The 22,016-nt window shown below is 43.9% G+C and overlaps 1 protein-coding gene across 1 annotated transcript; it reads right to left on the reverse strand.

The window, feature by feature from the left end:
- Nucleotides 1-566: 566 nt before the first annotated feature.
- LOC105016522 (tumor necrosis factor receptor superfamily member 11B) lies at nucleotides 567-20,465 on the reverse strand. Its single transcript, XM_010880417.4, has 6 exons — nucleotides 20,331-20,465; nucleotides 11,514-11,883; nucleotides 7,836-8,051; nucleotides 4,395-4,619; nucleotides 3,062-3,273; nucleotides 567-2,077 (listed from the first exon to the last, which is right to left on the reverse strand). The coding sequence occupies exons 1-6, from the start codon at nucleotides 20,373-20,375 to the stop codon at nucleotides 1,898-1,900; spliced, it is 1,248 nt and encodes a 415-aa protein (XP_010878719.2). The 5' UTR covers nucleotides 20,376-20,465; the 3' UTR covers nucleotides 567-1,897.
- Between the last annotated feature and the right edge of the window lie 1,551 nt (nucleotides 20,466-22,016).

The following is a 22,016-nucleotide window of genomic DNA, read 5'->3' on the forward strand; positions in this document are numbered from 1 at the left end:
TATTATAGCCTACTTATGTTATGTATTTGTTTACCATAGTATTTCAGTTGTTGTTGTGCTGTCGTGAGGGAACTGGTAAACCACTGAAAAGGCCTCACTGTGCGTTTATTTGTCATATGACAAAGAACACCTTAAGACTGATCAATTTCGAAAGAGCATGGTAATACACGAATGGTGTAATCTCAGACCAGACTAAATAACATAATAAGGATTTAACTTTCTAACGAGACAGGCTGGCAAAACTAATTTACAGTTACATAATCCAGACCAGGTGAGCAATTTTATACTGAGCTACCATTACCTTGGAATAGATGCTATGTTGAGGGTGGCTTCCTTTTTGTGGTTCCAGCCAATATCTGACTTCAAATTGCTTCCTGTGATATCAGTATCAAAACCAAGTCTAAAGGAAATAATACATTAACCAGCAAACTTGGACGAATAACCACCAATAAATTCCCCTTCCAAACTTGTCCTCTGAAAAGTAAAAGGGCTAAAGAGTTTCACTGATGAGACAAGCCCTCTACATTCACAGAGGGGACATAACAAATAGCAATTTAACAAATCAATTAACAGTTTTATGAAATAGACTTTAATCAGATAATTTGCCATCACGTTCTAAAAAAATAAGGACCTGAAACAAAAATCCAAAATAAAGATCCATAATTTTCTATACAAAAATGACTTACAAAAATTCCCTTCAGTTTCAAACAAATTACATTGTAACTTCATACTTTCAGCATTGACAGTTGTAATAAAGAGAAAATAAAGACAAGCTTTCACAACAAATTCAGTTAAGAAAACATCAATTTAAATAGAAAACAAATTGCACACCTTTGTACATTCATAAATCCTGACATTGTTTAAAATGTTTCAATGAAGCTCTGCATGTCAGCATGGGTGGATACAAAACGACACCCTATTCCCGAAAGACTGCGCCCCTTCTGACCAGGGCACTATATCTGACGCAGTGTGAGACATCATTATGAAAGCAATCTCCTCCTTTTAAAAGAGTGAAAAAACAAGACGACCCCAACCCATTCCCCCTCTCTAAAAAATAGTGGATTATGTACAACTTTAAATAGCTTTCTCTTTTCACTGTGGTCGGGATCAATTTAGTGTTCAATTCAGTGCTTCCAACAAGTGAGTTTCAAATTCAATTTGAGAATTGAAAAAATGTCCTCATAAAACCTATGAAAAACAATATCCTATTCATAAATTGAATTTCAATCCAACTGACCCCAACACTGATTTTTACATAGGGGTGAATCCCAACTTGCACCTAGATGGTCAATATGTAGAATTTTTTCTTCATCTGGAGGCTAGGTGAATAGTAGCAACACCGGGTCATGTTCAAACCAACTCTCCTTTACGGCGCAGTTGCTCTACTCACTTTCAGTTGTCGACCAGCTTAAAAAGCTGTGAAAAATACATTTTCAGATATTAAAAAATATAGAAAAGCGATGTAGACGGCACAATGATTTGAAACACTACAGAGTGTTTGTTTCCATACGGCATAGAATAGAATGTCATCAACCAGAAAATGACGCACACATTTCACTTGCCATTTTTTGTTTGAGGAAAAAGCTTTTCCATTTGACAACAGAAAATAATTTCAGGTGAATAAATGTTATGAATGACTATCATTCCACTGGATATATTATGGACATTTTCCAATATGACAATTCTCAAATTCTACATACTGCACCTTGAAGTTGTACTCTCAGCTAGTCTCCCATTGACAAGCTTAATTTTAGATTAGTCCAGTTTGCCATCCTAGCCTGGGCATCAGTCTGTCTGTGCCATCATACCTACTCCTTGATATAAAAATCCCACAAGGATTTGGCAAAAGAGCAGAAACAGATTGGCACCCAGGCTAACACTGTCCTCCTTTTACATCCTACTCATTGTGGGGTTTGGTTTTGAAGCAGCTCCCATCGTGAATAATGTTGTGGAACATCTTCTCGTACATCTTGTGTATGGAAGAGGTGGAGATGATCCGATTGATCTTCTTGATGCTCCTGATGAGAGGCTGTGGGGCTCCCTGCAGCCGAAGCCTTCTTGGGCTTTGTGCCAGGCCCTTCAAGAGATCAGTTGATTGATTAGGTTTAGGTTAATTTCAATACATTGATACAATATGCAAGATACATAATTGAATGTAATGTGTTTGTGCAATATATAACCCAAGTCAAAAAATGTCTGTGCACCAGAGGAAGGTATCCAGAGTTTCCAGGAGCTTCTCAGCGTGTTTTTTGTGCCCATGTGTCTATTGACCAGACAGTCTCTGCAGTTCAAACAATCATACTTGACTTCATGTCTTACCGATCACAATGATAACAGTACTCTAGGCTACATAACTGGACTGTTTATTAATACCCTTCGCACAATAAGAGATGACTGTTAGAAAAAAACACGTTGCATTGAATCATGATCATTCAGCATGTTAACTGTGGGTGCACACTTTTAATTTGTTGGGATATATTTCAAGCCAAAGCCTGAAGTGATTATTTTTTTTGGGGGGGGTTGTTATATTTTATTTCACAGAGACAGTGTGGACAGAGGTTTACTGAAAGATCAGAGGGTTTGGATTCAAACCCACGCTGAACCCACACTGTGGCAGTACATGTGTACTAGAGACATCAGCCTAGAGCGCTAGGGCATCCTAAGCCACACAAAGTTAATGCATTTTAGGGCACTGTTATTAAACTCCCTACCTGTAATTTTCCCAGTAGTGTGTGCTGTTGTACACGATTCACAAATGCACAGACCGTTGGTTTGCCAAAAAAGTGACAACTACAGCCACTCCGATAACTTGGATAAAAAAACTAAATTCAATGTAAAACATGGACACATTTCTGATTATCATATTGTGGCTGGAGCATGGAACAGAAAATTATTCCTTCTGTAAATGTTAATCAAGTGATTTGTGCTCTGCCGATGCCTTCCTCATTTACGTCCAAGATTAGTTTTCTCCTACCTCCCAAGTAAATAAATAAACTCCCAACAACTAAACAAAACTGATTACAGGCACGTTCACTGTAAGCAAATGGTGGCTGGGCAATACCTTAGCAAGATCCATGTCTCTGTTAAGGTTCTTCCAGAGGTGGAGGAGCTGCAGGAGGTACTGCGGGGAGCGGCAGGAGGAAACCATGGCCCGGATGTCCTCCACCGGAACCTTGGTCCCTGGGAGACTGTCCATTACCGCCAGAAGGTCACCAAGGGTCAGGTCTTTAAGACTGGCGCACTTGGACACCTTTCGCTCACATTGGCTCACACCTGTGGGAGGAAATCAGAAGATGGGCAATCGCGTTTTATTTGAGGCAGTACCTCCAAGAAGCCGACCGTGCCGTAACCAACAAGCCACAGATCATGCCGAACATTATAGGACTGCATCAACCGGGGACACATTAAGGAGCTTGTATTTCATTGGGTTTCACCGGACTACGCCTCATTGTCCCAGGTCGTTGCCCAGTGTTACCTTGTGTCCAAAGGTCAGCTTGAATCTGTATGGCCGATTGTGGTGGCCCCTCCGCCAATCAAACAATCCCACACTACAACATTTCATCCAATTCTCTCTTGGGGCCACATCCAAGGAGATTGGGCACAGAGGCATGGGCGTTACGCCTTTTGATAACAGTACATCCGGTGGAAATGAGAATGTCTCTGGATATTGGACCCGCAGCTTTGAAATTGTCCATGTTTGGCTCCAATCTTGTGTCACCTCCTCAGACAATGCTCTGATTTTCTTTCGATGCGGTTGTGGTAACCAGAATGACACGATACAGAAGAATGTGTCCTTTTCTCTATTCAAACTGTTTAATTGAGTGATTTTCCTTTTTCAGGCATCTCAAAGGCATCTGAGTTCAGATCCAAAGTAAAGATGAATCACCTGCTCGGAATCAAATTATATCTAACTGCTTCCACAAGGTGCCAGTAATATTATCCAGGCCATTTTAGGATTTCTTTTTTTGATTTTGTTAAACTGCAAACCAAGGAAGTACATGTTTTTTTGTTCTCTAGAAGAAATGGTGCGTTACTTGGATTAAGTCCCTCTGCCAACACTTCTGGCCACGGCTGGGGAACCTTCAAGAAGCCAAAGTAACTATAACTAACGTTCCATGGATCAGCCAAAACAATGTAGGACTACTTCAACCCGGGACACCTTAAAAAAACATCTACAGAAACCAGCTTGCATTTCAATGTGTGTCACTCGAATAACTGCTGCATTGCTGTCATTGTCCGAAGCCATTTTGACAAACCTAACAACATGCATGAATTATTTGTAATTCAAGTATAATAACAGAGAGGGAAAAACACGCTTATTGACAATAGTCTTAACAAATGTCGAATTTACGTGTAGAAGCCTGCATCTGAGATGTTGAATGCAATCCACTGACCATGAATGATGCCGTAGAGTTTATCCTGGTCTCTGTTCTGCCGTCTCCAAAGCCTTAACAGGTGGAGTATCTGGTGCTGTGGGGAGCAGGCCTTCTTTAACCCCTCCAGATTCTTCCCGTCCACCCTTTTCCCGGGCAGACTCTCCAGAAGTCGCTCCAGAGGGACAGTGGACAGGCGGAGGGAGGCCAAAGGCTGGAAGATGGCCTCCTCACACAGTGAAATGTCTGCATGAGAGAGGGAGGGAGAGGGAGGGAGAGGGAGGGAGAGGGAGGGAGAGGGAGGGAGAGGGAGGGCATCACGCCTGGACTGTGAAGGAAACATCCAGTATTTCCAGATCGGAGTGTGAGATGGGAATTTAAACAGAAGTACACACCTGACAATTTAGATTTTTTTTTCAAATAACTAGCAGCACTTTCAGCCCCAAAACCTCTTCCCTTGTTTTGTTGTCTCCACATTATGTTTACCCCCTGTTCTTTGTCGGTGTGGGTTTATCTTTTGGTCAGCTTTTCTCTTCAACCAATTTACAGTCTTTAAAATAGGACACTAAAACCTCACCTGTTTTGTTTTGATCACAATAGTGATGTTGTTGGACACGTTTGCCTTGGCAGACTCTAGCAAGTCCTCATTGTATGCCGGCGCCTGTAATTTCAATCGTGGTATATGCCTGGGTAAATGTGTTCACCTCCAAGCGCATAGGTGCGGGCGAGTACTTTCTGAGTTAGCTAAAAGTATAATAAGAGGTCCACTGTGGTTGGCTTGGAAAGAGCTTTGCGCTTGCAAAAGTCATAGTTGAGGGTTGGATTCCCATGGGGGTGGGTCAGTATGAAAATATATCAGCAGCTCTGAATAAGAGTGTCTGCTAAATTACTTTCATCTGGAATAAAAAGCAGAACAGCATGACAGGGTGTTATATTGTGCTGCACCTCGGCTGGGGAACAGTATAATACCAGTCAGAGTCTCTGGCCTTGTCGATGGAAGAGCTTTAGGCTGACAAGCTTTAAATGTAACATTACCATCTCCAGGATCAGGACACTTGCATATGTAATATGTAACATTGTGGTTTTCTGACAATGATCTGTGTTAAAGATTATATTTATTATCTTTCTTTATTCACGTGTTCATTTTCATCAAACATTTGGGTGCGAGAAAAATGCTGTGTAAATTAAGTTACCGATTTTTATTACTTTCACTAGAAGACAAGAGCCACTTCAGATGAACACCTCCACATCTGTGGAGATGGAGGTTTGTTGCATGTCTGTGTGTGTCCATCCAGACTGTACCAGACCAGCCCATAAAAACACAACTTCCTTGTCTTTGTGCCAGCCCACCCACAATAGAAATGCAACACACAATGGTTGGTCCAAAACGGCACCCTTTTCCCGATCAGGCTCTTGCAATCGATTGTGCACTATAAAGGGTAACAGTGTACAATTTGGAACACACACTTTCATTTTCATTATTTTCTCAAATCAAACAATGGCTTGGATTTAAATGCCAAGACCTTTTTTCTCCTAAGCTTGTGTTTTTCAAATTCGTTCCCAATGATCTGTGGTATTTGCATAAAAAATATAAAGAATGAATGAATGAATGAATAAAATATACTGATCCTTGTAATTCTATGGACGTCTCAACCCATTCAAGACCAATTCTTGGGAAGAGCATCACTCCCAACGGACAAAAACAGTTCTGGGACTTTTACTAGTAGCAGTCATCCCACTGGTATTCAGTTACATGTGTGTCGGGTGTGTGTGTCGGGTGTGTGTGTCAGGTGTGTGTGTCGGTGTGTGCGTCAGGTATGTGTGTCGGGTGTGTGTGTCAGGTGTGTGTGTCAGGTATGTGTGTCGGATGGGTGTGTCGGTGTGTATTTGTCGGGTGTGTGTGTCGCGTGGGTGTGTGTCAGTGTGTGTGTGTCGGTGTGTGTTTGTCCGGTGTGTGTGTCGGTGTGTGTGCGTCGGTGTGTGTTTGTTGGGTGTGTGTGTGTCGGTGTGTGTCGGTGTGTGTGTCAGGTGTTTGTGTCGGTGTGTGTGTGTCGGTGTGTGTGTCGGTGTGTGCGTCAGGTATGTGTGTCGGGTGTGTGTGTCAGGTGTGTGTGTCAGGTATGTGTGTCGGATGGGTGTGTCGGTGTGTATTTGTCGGGTGTGTGTGTCGGTGTGTGTGTGTCGCGTGGGTGTGTGTCAGTGTGTGTGTGTCGGTGTGTGTTTGTCCGGTGTGTGTGTCGGTGTGTGTGCGTCGGTGTGTGTTTGTTGGGTGTGTGTGTGTCGGTGTGTGTCGGTGTGTGTGTCAGGTGTTTGTGTCAGTGTGTGTGTGTCGGTGTGTGTGTCGGTGTGTGCGTCAGGTATGTGTGTCGGGTGTGTGTGTCAGGTGTGTGTGTCAGGTATGTGTGTCGGATGGGTGTGTCGGTGTGTATTTGTCGGGTGTGTGTGTCGGTGTGTGTGTGTCGCGTGGGTGTGTGTCAGTGTGTGTGTGTCGGTGTGTGTTTGTCCGGTGTGTGTGTCGGTGTGTGTGCGTCGGTGTGTGTTTGTTGGGTGTGTGTGTGTCGGTGTGTGTCGGTGTGTGTGTCAGGTGTTTGTGTCGGTGTGTGTGTCAGGTGTGTGTGTCGGTGTGTGTGTGTGTGTCGGGTGTGTGTGTCAGGTGTGTGTGTCGGTGTGTGTGTGTGTGTGTGGGCATTCTCAGCAGCATCTGTACTGGTGTTGGCCTCAGTAACATTCATACCCTCCAGAAACCTCTCTGAATGACTCAGTTTCCTCTCTGGATTATGGATAACCGGTGGAGGATATGAGACGCACACACTAGTTGGAAGCTCCTGGGGTTTTACCAGAGCAAACAGGACGAAGTCATGCTGCTCAGGAGAAACACTGTCCCCGGTTAAGAAACCCATCTCTTCAGGGACCCCCCAGACATTTCGCAATTTCACTGTAACCCTCTACATCGTCACAAAGGAACAAAAGACTTGAGTGAGACGGCGTGGTCATGTGTGCAACTATTGATGTTAAGGAAGTCTCAACTGCCTGCCAGAGTCTGATTCGATAATAGTAAGCTGCTAAAATAATTAATGACCAGGAGAGATCTCAGTATCTATAGATCCTATTATCCACTCCAAACCAAGGCTGCTAACAAGACTGCACACAAGGAGATATAGAGACCCAAAAACAAATGCAGACCTAGTGGGTTCCACTAACTTTAATGCTGGTTAACCAAAATCTTACCAACACATTCTCAAATAATCACACCTTCAATCAAACACTGAAATCGGCAAAAGAAACACCCAAAACATTTTTTCAAAAATATAACCCACATCAATTTCCTCCCCCCGCAGTTTTGTGACGTCGCAATCTCACGCAAGGTTTGACATTACCGCTGCGGTCACTCAACGTTCACAGGCGATTCAGTCATTGGTTAATCAAATGAATGTAGCTGTGTGTATTTGGTCTGGGTCTCACCAGCGTGGCACAGTGTTTGGTGATGGGAGCATTCGAGGACTGATCCTTTAGACTTGTTCTCACACAGCGTGTCCTGGGTTGGGGTGCCTTGTCGCAACATCTTCCACCCCAGCTCAGAGCAGTTCCTGTGGGGTACACAAGGCTCGCTGGCTGACAACCTACTTGAGAAATGGCCGCGCGGACATGCCTCACAAACGGTGTCACTGTCCGGGGTACCTAGGAGATAAACACAAATAAACTACTATAACAAGGATGTAATGGAATCTCAAACAACCAGTGTTCATGTTTTCTCGCATCACAGACGATGAGAAAGAGTAGTGGACTGAAGTTTGAATCATGCAGCTCATTGAACCAGAATGTCCTCTCGGTTCTCAGGTGATTCATCAAACGTCGAGTTAACTGGTCTTTCACAACAAACCACTGGAGTTTCTATAAACTCAAATAGTGAATGAACTCAAAAGAACAATGTGGTCCCTCTCAGTCAGTCCCAACTGGGTGTATCAGATCCGTCTTTGAAAACAGAAGTGAAAGCTGGACAATAGTGAAAGGTATGGCCCAGTTTCAGAGTGATGATCTATGACTTCGTTCCCCATGACCGACAAACATGACAGTGCATAATTGATTGTACTAGAGTGACTCACAGATCACCTTCATGTACTTTGAGGCAGTGTGACAAAGACAAAACAACATTCTCTTTAGACCTGGTGCAGACCACTGTTAATCTACTTCATTATGCAGTTCCACTGTTTCAGTTTCCAGGGAGAGAAGGCATTTGGAGATACTGATGTACTCATTGGTTGGTGTACTCAAGAGTCTGTCTGTAAGAGGAATATCTATTGTGTGTCCTAAGGGGTAACCTATGTAGTGCTCTTAGTTTGACCTAGGGCACTTTATATTTATGTAGGAGGGTGTTATTTGGGAAACATACAGAATCTTCCTGGGTATAGGGAAGTGTGAAGGAGGGGATGTCTGTCAGGGTGATGGTCACACTATATTCACCTCGCCTCACATCAATACCAGCATCCTCCTGTCATACCAGTATTGTTGTGTAGGACAGCTCTGGAGAAAAACCCCTTGGACCAGACAGTTCTGCATCAGAGAACCCTGTACCAGAGACCTCTGGAACAGACAGTTCTGCATCAGACAACCCTGTACCAGAGACCTCTGGAACAGACAGTTCTGCATCAGAGAACCCTGTACCAGAGACCTCTGGAACAGACAGTTCTGCATCAGAGAACCCTGTACCAGAGACCTCTGGAACAGACAGTTCTGCATCAGAGAACCCTGTACCAGCCATCAGTCCTGGCCTCTTGACTTTTACTTGCCAGAAAGACACAATATCAACAGTTATGCAACACTTGGCTCTATTTGCTCATAATTTCCCGTTTGCTACATAATCCACTTAATTTAGTAGATGTATCAGAAAACGCATGACTCATTCCGTCATGCGTTCTTATTTCATAGTTGCCATCCAATAAAGTTAAAGGAGCTACCATCTGGGATTGGCTCCCCCCGCCACACACGTGGAAGACCGATGAATCACAAAAGCATTCGGCAATAAGCTTTAGGCGAATATCACATCCAATCCCAACAGCAGTGGGGAAGTGATACCATGTAATATTGTCATTCCACTAAATGTTCCATTATAACGCAGCTACAAGGGTTTTGTGAGGCAAGCTCTGGTGGCCTGTAGCACGGACAGACCCCCGCCAAAGACAGTGTTGAGTGGCGAAGCCTCCTGAGTACCTCCTCAGCTACCTATTTGTTACAGAACCTAGATAGTAGTTTCAGGAAGTATCCTGAGTGGGTCACTGTTTCAACAATACTACGGTCCACTTGGGTGTCTACTGCATACTTGGATTACTGGTGTTGGATATGTAAAATCTTTGCTGCTGAAATAAAGTGTAGAACATGTAGGAGATGGCTACAGCACCCTCTCCTGGAGGTGCCAGGGAGTGGAACAGTGACACACCCCCAAAAGTGTCTGACAGCCTGTCTGTTTATCATCTGTCTGTCTGAACAATAGGCATAGTCCCAAAGCCTTGTTTACACACTGACCACACTGATTTTAACAGAAAATGTACCTTTTCTTTCTTAAACAGATGGTTAGGTAGTTCCTCACTCGGGCAACAGTCTACAGGCCAAGGAAAAACCAAGGTTCTGTTCCCTGTAGACAGCCATAACAAACCTCAGCTATCTTTAGCCACTGCTAGCCAAAAATCAATGGAAAGAATCAGGAATGGTAAGCAGGTTTCTTTTTTAATGCCTGAATCCTATTTGGTTTATTTCAGGAAATGTTGTATCATTATTTGTATCTGTGTGTATAATATATTATATATATACATACATATATGCTGCAGCAGTATATGTGCCCAGATATTACATGCACACACCTTGACTACTTGCATCTTACTTCCATCTTTTCTGATAGCTGTAGTTAAGGTTAGTTGAAGTTTTCAATGGCTCGTAGAGTTTTTATTGCTTCTCTTGGCCCACAGATTTTAAGGATGAGGAGCTATCTGACATTAAGTTGGAAGGAAAATTTTTTACTTCTGAAAAACTAGAAACAATTAAACGAAAGCCTCTCTTGCTGGCGTGATGTACAGTCGACAGAGATCGTCTTTCTCTGTCTAACATCTATATATATATATATATGTAGACACATAGGAAAATCTACCAAACCAGTCAGTTAACTATGATAGAATTAGGAAATATATTCCAGTCTCCAGTCAAGTGGAAGGGTCTCCAGCAGAATCTGGAACGTCTCTCTCTATTCATCATCCCTGACAGAGACATTTATCACACCGTTGATAGTAAAACTCTGGCCAAAAAACCCTCCTCTCGTCCACTCAGCTCTCCTCATCCCTCCACTCTTCCTCTCCTCAAACACATCCAAATCACACGCCAGGACCAAAAGCGGTGAACCGTTACAGTAAAACAAAGAGGACGGAGACAAATTACTAAGACGTAGTTTAGTGTCTGGCCTGACAACGCTCCCAAATGGTGCCCTATTTCTGTGCTAATGCACTACCCTTGGCCCGGGACTCAGCGGGCTCAGGTCCAAAGGAGGGCTCGGTCCCGGGAATAAGAGCCAGCTGACAGGAGAGGCCCGGGTGGCTGGAACACGCAGTTATTCTCTCTACTGAGTAGTAGTGTCACTCCCCAGCTCCTCCTCAGCCTTTTCCAAGGAGCTGATTATCGTCGCTCGGGTGGCACAGAGGAGAACCCATCTGGGACGGTGAATTAGCGGACTCTGACTAATGCCGAGTGCATTGGTGCTGTGACAGGGGCTGACTAGGCCTATCGCAGGCTAAGAAAACACTTCCCTCTCTTAGGACCTGGCCTGGTGAGGAAAAACATCTTCCAACCTTTTGGTATATGCGGTGCATAGCTGTAATAAGGGTTCCAAAATGTGTTCCATATCAGTTCGGTTCCAGGTAAAACCATTTGGTTCAAGGTAAAACCCCTTTTGGCTCCACATGGGGCCCATGTTCTACACAGAACATTCCTAAAAATTTAACATTTTTATTTTACACACCCATCAAAATCACAAGAGCGGGACGTCATAAGGCTAAAACTATTATCAAATATGGGAAACAAGGTCCCGCACACCAAGGTGTAATTTCAGTTTCAAAGAACAAAGACCAGCCAATGGATCAGGTGAGGTGAATTCCCTACCTGGAGCGATGACCCCATAGCCAGGCTGACAGGCAGTGTGTTTGACGCAGAACTCCACCAGCAGGTGGTGGCCCGGCACACACTCACACAGCTGGTCGTGGGTGCTGTTGCACTCCCGCCGGACCAGCTGCCTCTCTTTGCAGACGGCCGTGCAGAACTGGCAGCTGTCGCCCCAGTGCCAGTGTTCTGAGAAGGACCGGGCGGGGCACGGCGAGCAGGCGGTAGGGGAGCTGGCGGTGCAGTGGGTCAGGACGGCGGTCCCCGGTGGACACTGGTCACAGAGGAGGGGTTCAGAGGTCAAAGGGTCGCGATGCTGGTACTTGGGGGACGGGATCTCGTGGAAGGCCCAGGAGAAGGATACCACAAAGAGCTACAGAGAGAGAGGGGGTGGGAGAGTAGAGAGGGAGGAGAGGGGGAGGTCAGGGAGGGATGGAGAGGGGGAGGGTGGAGAAGAGAAGAAAGGGGGAGGTGAGAGTGATGTGAGGGGAATGAGAGATGGAGAAAGAGTTGGAGGCAAGGGAGGGATGAAGAAAGGAGGAGAATAGTGATTTATTTAGTGGGAGGAGTAAAAGGAGGAGAGGGAGAGGTGGAGGGGAAAGAGAAAGCATGATAAGAGGAGAAAAGAGTGAGATGGAGAGATAAGGAGAGAGAGGTGGAGAGTGAAGAGAGAGACAAACACATACACCCGTAGGTGAATCAGTGTCGATGCATGTTTTGTAGAACCCTTCGCTAAGTGTTCTACGTGTCGATGCATGTTTTGTAGAACCCTTCGCTAAGTGTTCTACGTGTCGATGCATGTTTTGTAGAACCCTTCGCTAAGTGTTCTACGTGTCGATGCATGTTTTGTAGAACCCTTCGCTAAGTGTTCTACGTGTCGATGCATGTTTTGTAGAACCCTTCGCTAAGTGTTCTACGTGTCGATGCATGTTTTGTAGAACCCTTCGCTAAGTGTTCTACGTGTCGATGCATGTTTTGTAGAACCCTTCGCTAAGTGTTCTACCTTGATCACTGAAGGGTTCTACCAATAAAAACATGTCATAATCTGACTGGATTTGTTCAGAAAACTTTATGTCATTTATAATATTATATGCATACATGTACAACCTTTCTTGCCTTTCAGAGAACTGTAAAAGTCACCATTTCTCTTTCAAAAACAAATTGATTGGGGCGTGAACGATTCTAAGTAGAACCCTTTGTCATGAAACTTATGTTTGAGTTCCAAAAAAGGGTTCCTCAGATCAAATAAACATTTTCCAATACTTTTTACTTTTACTGTGCAGAAAGAGAGAAAATAAAAAGCCCCAAAAAGACAATGCGTATGTTAAGAGTAAACAGCTGCCAGGATGCCAAGCATTCTGGGTTTTCTTTTCCTAATTGACAGAGTGATTGTCGGGAAAGCAACACGAAGCCCGAAACCAGCCAGTACCAAACGGAGACGTCGATGTGATTGACTGTGGCCCAGATGCCACGAACAGCATCTCTCTGCAAAGGAATTCTCCCTCCATGGACTTCCCCCTATCCCCCTGCCATGAAAAACATGGAGACATCCCAAATCTCACCCTATAACCAACTCACTAGGGCACTAATGTTGTGCAGGGCCCTATAGAGAACTACATAGAGTAGGGAGCCGTTTGGGAAGAGGAACCATCCCAAAGCAACAGCCCTGAGTAGCATCTATTCCAATGTGTTGAGGGCCTTGGCCTGGATGATTTCTACACTGGCTCCTGGTCAAATGAGGAAACCAAGTGTCACATGGAGAATAAAAAAGGCTGGGATTTCCCAAGTCTTCATTCCTTGGCCATTCCTTCCTCTCCCATGCCTTTCTGCTGAATTCCCGTCTGATCCTTTCGCTACTCTTCAATAACATATTTTTTTACAGTGGGTAGAACAAGTATTTGATACAATAACGATTTTGAAGTTTTTCCCACTTACAAAGCAACTGTGAGTGACGAAATCTAAAACAAAAATCCCGAAAATCACATTGTATGATTTTTAACTAATTGATTAGCATTTTACTGCATGACATAAGTATTTGATACATCAGAAAAGCAGAACTTAATATTTGGTACAGAAACCTTTGTTTGCAATTACAGAGATCATATGTTTCCTGTAGTTCTTGATCAGGTTTGCACACACTGCAGCAGGGATTTTGGCCCACTCCTCCATACAGACCATCTCCAGATCCTTCAGGTTTCGGGCCTGTCGCTCTGCAATACGGATTTCAGCTCCCTCCAAAGATTTTCTTACAGAGCCACTCCTTAGTTGCCCTGGCTGTGTGTTTTGGGTCGTTGTCATGCTGGAAGACCCATTCACGACCCATCTTCAATGGTCTTACTGAGGGAAGGAGGTTGTTGGTCAAGATCTCGCGATACATGGCTCCATCCATCCTCCACTCAATACGGTGCAGTCGTCCTGTCCCCTTTGCAGAAAAGCATCCCCAAAGAATGATGTTTCCACCTCCATGCTTCACGGTTGGGATGGTGTTCTTGGGGTTGTACTCATCCTTCTTCCTCCAAACACGGAGTTTAGACCAAAAAGCTCTATTTTTGTCTCATCAGACCACATGCCCTTCTCCCATTCCTCCTCTGGATCATCCAGATGGTTATTGGCAAACTTCAGACGGGCCTGGACATGCGCAGGCTTGAGCAGGGGGACCTTGCATACGCTGCAGGATTTTAATCCATGGCGGCGTATTGTGTTACTAATGGTTTTCTTTGAGACTGTGGTCCCAGCTCTCTTCAGGTCATTGACCAGGTCCTGCCATGCAGTTTTGGGCTGATCCCTCACCTTCCTCATGATCATTGATTTCCCACGAGGCGAGATCTTGCATGGAGCCCCATACCGAAGGAGATTGACCGTCATCTTGAACTTCTTCCATTTTCTAATAATTGCGCCAACAGTTGTTGCCTTCTCACCAAGCTGCTTGCCTATTGTCCTGTAGCTCATCCCAGCCTTGTGCAGGTCTACAATTGTATCCATGATGTCCTTACACAGCTCTCTGGTCTTGGCCATTGTGGAGAGGTTGGAATCGGTTTGATTGAGTGTGTGGACGGGTGTCTTTTATACAGGTAAGTTCAAACAGGTGCAGTTAATACAGGTAATGAGTGGAGAACAGGAGGGCTTCCTAAAGAAAAACTAACAGGTCTGTGATTTCTTACTGGTTGGAAGGTGATCAAATACTTATGTCATGCAATAAAATGCAATGTTATTAACAAAAAATCATACAATGTGAATGTAAAAAATCTCCCACAGTTGAAGTGTACCTATGATAAAAATTACAGACCTCCACATGCTTTGTAAGTAGGTAAACCTGCAAAATCGGCACTGTATCAAATACTTGTTCTCCCCACTGTTCATTCTCCTTGACGTTCTTTTTTGTGTAACGTTATCATCCATTGGGTTACCATCTCCCACCCCTTCTCCCCCTCCCTCCACTATGCAGGCCAAACCCATTTGCTTCCCCCGAATCAGATGGCTTGGCTAGCAGACGAATCCTCAGTGTAAACTGTCAAACCCGCCTGAGCTGTTTAATTCCAAGCGGACGACGCTGCGTATGGATCAGGTTATCGAATCAAGACGATGAACTTTTCACCTCACATTACCCGGTTACATGTCACCATTTCAGAACACACTGCCGCAGGCTTTACAGGCGAAGTGACACGCCTCCCCGGGGCGTCTGACGCCCATAATAACAATGTTGTGATGGTCTGAAGGGAAGCCACATTGGGTCCCTCCTGTGGCAGCCAGCCACCCTACATGGAATGCTTGATTTCAAGTTATAGACGCTGCACAGTCCCACTATAACACACAGGCCTTGTTCCAAATGCCTGCATTTCGCCTTCATAATGGCACTACTTATTGACGGGGGGGGGGCTATTTCGGTTTAGGTCCGAAGTAGTGACCTGCCTGAGGAGTGGGGTGTTTGGGAGTGGTGAACAGTTTGCGGCCTGCCACTGTGTTGTTGTTCAGCTTGTCGGCCTCCTGGTACGGGCCACAGAAAACAGCACGGAAATCGTCAAACATATGCAAGGTGTAATTGAAAATCCAATAAATAAAATTATCAGAATGCTTTTTATCAGAATGCTTTTTCTATTTTAACCTAGGCCACCGTCTACCCAAAAGAGAGACAATCATATAGAATAAGGAAAGCACCTGCAGTTGAATAAGAGGAACACAGCCCGCTCCCCAAATGGCACCCCGTTTCCAGTCCAGTGCCCTACATTAGATCAGAGCCCTGCCTTTAAAGTAGTGCACTATGAAGGGAACAGGAACAGGTATGGAAATACAAAACAAACAACAACACAGGAGTAGTAGGACCAGACCAGTGGACTGCACAGCTAACAGATAGAGGAAGTCCTGCTGAGCAGGTGGTCTGTTCACTCTTCACCAGGCCCACAGCCTCTAACTAGACTGACTGTAAAATGCCCCAATTAGAAGCCTCAGTCTCTGACTGATCCCGCCTTCAGCCTTTAAAGATGCACTCTGGGACTTTCATGATTTTCAAAATCTTTTTTTAAACCTCCCATTTTGGGCGGTTGTTTATTTGTGGATGACCTATAAGTAGAATCACTTTCATCATTCCTCAGGCAGCCATGAAATTCCACGTTTAAAAGTGTGTGGATTTGATGACATAGGGCACAAATAGGCACATACATACATACATACATACATAGTGGACCTTTCTGCTTTGACAGCGCCACTTTTACAACCAGTGGCCAGGAATCTCAGACCGATCTCATGTACTCTCAGATCTCATGTAACCTAGTTAGAGCACTCAGACAGAGACTGATCCAGCCTTCGGCCCTTAACTAAACTGACTGCAAACCAATCGTTGCCAAAACTAAAAAACAGAACTTGAGCTTGAGCACACAAGCAGAGATTTATACTGCAGGACTGTGTGTGTCACTGGGAGAGTATGTCTACAGTAACTGAGCATAATTTAGCCGCAGGCAATCTTCCAAAGGCTCTGATTTCTGCTGACAAGTGTTGTGGAAGGCAGAATCCATCCTCTGGCCACCCAACCCCCTACATCACCATGACATTTAGGTCTTACACCCTGGCTCCAGGATAACAGTCCCCACTGCTAAGACCAACAGAAAGGAGCATTCCTTTCTGCCATCAGCCTTTTGAACAGAGGGATGAGGAAGGCTTGTCTGTCCTTTGTCTTTTGTTTGTCCATGGATGTCAAGGAAGTTGTTAATGAGGATGATGTGACGTTGATGATGGTAATGCAATCAGGGAGATGTTAATGAGGATGATGTGACGTTGATGATGGCAATGCAATCAGGGAGATGTTAATGAGGATGATGTGACATTGATGATGGTAATGCAATCAGGGAGATGTTAATGAGGATGATGTGTCGTTGATGATGGTAATGCAATCAGGGAGATGTTAATGAGGATGATGTGACGTTGATGATGGCAATGCAATCAGGGAGATGTTAATGAGGATGATGTGACATTGATGATGGTAATGTAATCAGGGAGATGTTAATGAGGATGATGTGACGTTGATGATGGTAATGCAATCAGGGAGATGTTAATGAGGATGATGTGATGTTGATGGTAATGCAATCAGAATTGTGAAGTGTTTTTTTATAATGTTAACTTGATGTTTGAGAATGTGCAGTGAGTAATATTATTTATATGAATATTGATTATTAGGGTAATTCTATACCGGCTGTCACCCAGGACTGACCGCTGTCACCCAGGACTGACCGCTGCCACCCAGGACTGACCACTGTCACCCAGGACTGACCGGCTGCCACCCAAGACTGACTGCTGTCACCCAGGACTGACCGCTGTCACCCAGGACTGACCGGCTGCCACCCAAGACTGACTGCTGTCACCCAGGACTGACCGCTGTCACCCAGGACTGACCGGCTGCCACCCAAGACTGACTGCTGTCACCCAGGACTGACCGCTGTCACCCAGGACTGACCGGCTGCCACCCAAGACTGACTGCTGCCACCCAGGACTGACCGCTGTCACCCAGGACTGACCGCTGTCACCCAGGATTGACCGATGTGACCGTAGACTGACCAAATGTGACCGTAGACTGACCGATGTGACCGTAGACTGCTGTCTGTCACCCATGGCTGATACACTAGCACCTTGTGTTCAGTATTGTGATTCAGATGTTCATTATGTTTTAGGTCTCATGTGCTTCTTGTTGAAAAACCAATTGCCTTCTGGGACAGATAAGGTTGCGACTTGATGTGTTACAACTAACAGACTATAAATTATAACTTGACTTGATGGGTTACGATTAACAGAGTATAAATTATAACTTGACTTGATGTGTTACAACTAACAGACTATAAATTATAACTTGACTTGATGGGTTACGATTAACAGAGTATAAATTATAACTTGACTTGATGTGTTACAACTAACAGACTATAAATTATAACTTGACTTGATGTGTTACAACTAACAGACTATAAATTATAATTTGACTTGATGTGTAACAACTAACAGACTATAAATTATAACTTGACTTGATGTGTTACAACTAACAGACTATAAATTATAACTTGACTTGATGTGTTACAACTAACAGACTATACATTATAACTTGACTTGATGTGTTACAACTAACAGACTATACATTATAACTTGACTTGATGTGTTACAACTAACAGACTATAAATTATAACTTGACTTGATGTGTTACAACTAACAGACTATAAATTATAACTTGACTTGATGTGTTACAACTAACAGACTATACATTATAACTTGACTTGATGTGTTACAACTAACAGACTATAAATAATAAATAGGAAGCTTGGAGCTGGGGTCTGCAAAGTCAGTGTGGGTATTTGTTAATTAACTACAGATGATTTTATGAATTTCTGTTGAAAGATGTGTTTACGCATTTTATAAAAGAAGCTGCAAAAGCCTTGTCTTCAATGTATTCTGTTTTGTAACAGACAGATTTAACAATTCACAACTCCTACAATAATGTGAGGATGTTTAACCCTGAGAAACAGATGACAGGAATGTGAATATGAATGTGTTCCTGCAGTGATAATTTGCATGACACAGATTGCCACTGTTCCTTTGTATTTTGATGATTGGAATAAACCATGATATTAAAGTAGATTTAATATGATAGTGTCCCAAGTATAATATTATTATGACAGGGAAAAAAACACTATCAAATGAAACCAGCGCTAACACTGCTGATGTAAATGAGCAAGTTATAGTGGCTGTAAGGAAGCATATTATGTAGATCCTTTCTGAATACACGTTACGTAGTGTTTCTGTGTTGTATTCATATTTTATGCAAGTGTGTGTTTATGCACAGCCTCAGCATTTGAAAATTAAATAAACAAAGTCTGTTTTATTAGGGAAGGCGGCGCGCCACAGTGACCTTTTCGCCCACCTTTCACTCACAGTCACCTCGTGTGTGAACTGCTAATTTTGGGGAAGTTGGTTGTAACGGACAACACCGCGGCGCGTAAAGATAAAGAGTTCAAAGATAACATTCCAGATCCCCGACCACATAGAAGAAAGGCTCCCTGCAGCTCTGCTCGGAGATTAATATCACCTGCGTTCATTTACACAGAAGGCAAGTCAGTTTATCATATCCAATACAAACATTAGCCTACACTTCATAAAATGAAACATTGAAATGAAACAAAGCTATTTTCATTCAAGTCCTCATCTGGGTCATATTTTAGTTTATTTGACTTGGATAAATGAAAAGAACAATCATCCGATGTACAGGACTAAAATGGAACTTGATGGAAAAAAAGGGGATGATACGGATCTCAGCGTGGACATGCAAACCACGTCAATAGGCGCAGTTGGGAAGTTAAGCATGCAAAACACACCAAAGAAAATAACTGCTTTATTTAGCATAACAAGGCAACAAATAGCCTATAGATTTAGCCCGGTACTATTCTAGCGACGTCCTTACAGAGTACAAGGAACCAACGTTATCATGGCACATGATCACCTGTGCAAGAACACAAGGATCCATGTGATTCGTTCTCAAAGCATCAGTTCCTATCTGACGGAATCTGGACTGAGAAACTGATACATTGGTTTTACACGTCACGAAAGAATAATTGCACATCTTAACGACATTACTCCAATTATATTTACACTACAGTCACTTTTCAGCCACGGGAGAAATACCAATAGCACTGTGCAAGGCTTGGTTCATTTCAGTACTGGTTTAGGAAAAGTAAACATGAATGTATGAATGGAACCAACACGTTAGGCAAATCCCACCTCAACCTAGAACGTCACCTCACACAAATGTAAAGAAGTTGCTGAGTGAAAATACTATATACGGCTATGTGAATCATGTGGTTGAGAAATATTTTAGCACGTTGATATTCAGGCACGTTGAAGCAAATCTATTTACAGTGTCATTCAGTGAGGGTAAGACATCTATGATAAACACAAGTATCAAATAAAAGAAAAAAGTATCGAATAAAAGAAAAAATATTGATTATTGGACTGATGACAAATGTAACAACAATTATACAAAATAATTGCAATAGTATTTCTTAAACAATCATTTCAAATGTTTGTCTAATCACAGATCATGACCAATAAATGTATCACTGACCAATGTATTGTTTATCTTCAAAGATTATTTTGATAGAAAACAGAACGGTTTGTCTCCGCAGCGAAGACCTGAAGAAGCACATTGCAACGCAAACCCGGCATTTTTCCGTTCACCAACACTCTGCTCTCATCTCAGTTTACACATCGGAATAATGGATTAAACAGTTACAATAAGTCAAACAGCAAAACAAAGTCCACAGAGACTATACACAGTGAAGATAGGCAACTCACCACATATAATTTCATTGTTGGCTGTGGTCGCATGTGAGCACCCATCTCCGTCTCTCAAGTAGAAGTCCGTTACGTTCGGACGAGATGAGGTCGTTTCCATACTTATACTTGGGAAGTGTGCCCACCCACCTCGCCGTATCAGCGAGCGTGTTTCGTTCACATTCTCTTAAAAAGTGCATCCTTAACGGTCGCATCGTCACGAGCGTACATGTATGAGGTCAGGTTTTAGAAGATCCAGTTATAGCCACGGGGGCGGGGGGGGGGGGGGGGGTGTATTGATCACCCGTGCCTAATGGTTTAACTAAACGTACTATTACCATACTATATAATGTAATTTACTACCTGGGTGGGGATTACTGGTTATTGGTCCATAGCGCGTGTCAAGACCATTTTCAGAAGTCAAGTACATCACAGACGATGAACCGTATCCATCGGGGAAATACACATTTATTCCCGTAACGTTACAGGCCGATCTGTCACAGTATATGTTGGATATTGGTAAATACATTATGGTTAAACCCTTTAAAATTAAAAAAATCTGTTAAATCCGTCCTGGGAGACCTGGGAGAATTGTTTACAAAAATACATGACTATTAGCGGTGCATAATTTATATTAAAGCCATGAATTTTTTATGGTGGACATTCATGCTGTGCTTTAACAAGTGCCCAGCGCTGAAGCAGTGGTAATCACAACATTCGATGTCCATTATAATACTTAAAACACCTGGGTTTTTTTCAGACTTTTGGACTGAACAATTATACAAAGACCCACATGCCTTCATTTGTACTTGGTAAAAAAAATTCTCATCAATATTTTGCACTGCTTGGCTAATGGCCATGTTTTGTGTGATTTGTCTGTTCCGTCAACAGTGTGTTTTGTCTGAGCAGAGCACCAAGAGTAGAAGACACTTTTCCGTGTCCCTGGGGCTGGAACAATAGAGTTCTGTTCGATCTGATGTGTGTCGTCCAGTTCCTTCTACAGAGCATTACATTTGGCCGTGGCCCTACGGGGGATTCTCTGTCACCCGAACCAGCAGACGGGGTTGGCAGACGTGACACACGCTGGGATGACGTAGGAGGCGTCTGACGTAGGAGCCCGTCGGTCTCTACAACCGTGGAGGAGAAAAAATAGCCCCATGTTTCCCCGTGGGCTGGCAGGAGGGAAACCTCGGCGGTGAAGTCATTGGACACCACAGCAGAAATGTGCCCGGGCCCATCCTACACAAACACAGCAGGGCAGAAGCCATACCACGAGTCCAGAACATGCGGCGTCACGCACCCGCGCCACAACGACGACAACATAGTCAGAGAACACCCCAGCCAAACGGTACTCACACACACACACACACACACACACACATACAACGCACGAGGAGGAACGTAAAGACGTCTGGTTGGCTGACCTGTGGTGAGGGCTGGTGGCCTTCGCTCCACTGAGACCAGTCGACTTGCACCAAAGACGTGGGCGCGAGGAGGTACGGCAAACCCTCGGCTACACCGCGAGTCCAGAGGCAGAGGCCCGTAACCCACACACCAATTACACATCAATCAATCAATCACACATATTTATAAAGCCCTCTTTTTACATCAGCAGTTGTCACAAAGTGCTTTTACAAAACACCCTGGCCACATCACAGCAGGGGGGCCAGCTGACTGGAACGGCACACAGTGACACCATGACCCCAT

This window comes from Esox lucius, chromosome 16 (assembly GCF_011004845.1).
Source record: "Esox lucius isolate fEsoLuc1 chromosome 16, fEsoLuc1.pri, whole genome shotgun sequence".
NCBI lineage: Eukaryota > Metazoa > Chordata > Actinopteri > Esociformes > Esocidae > Esox > Esox lucius.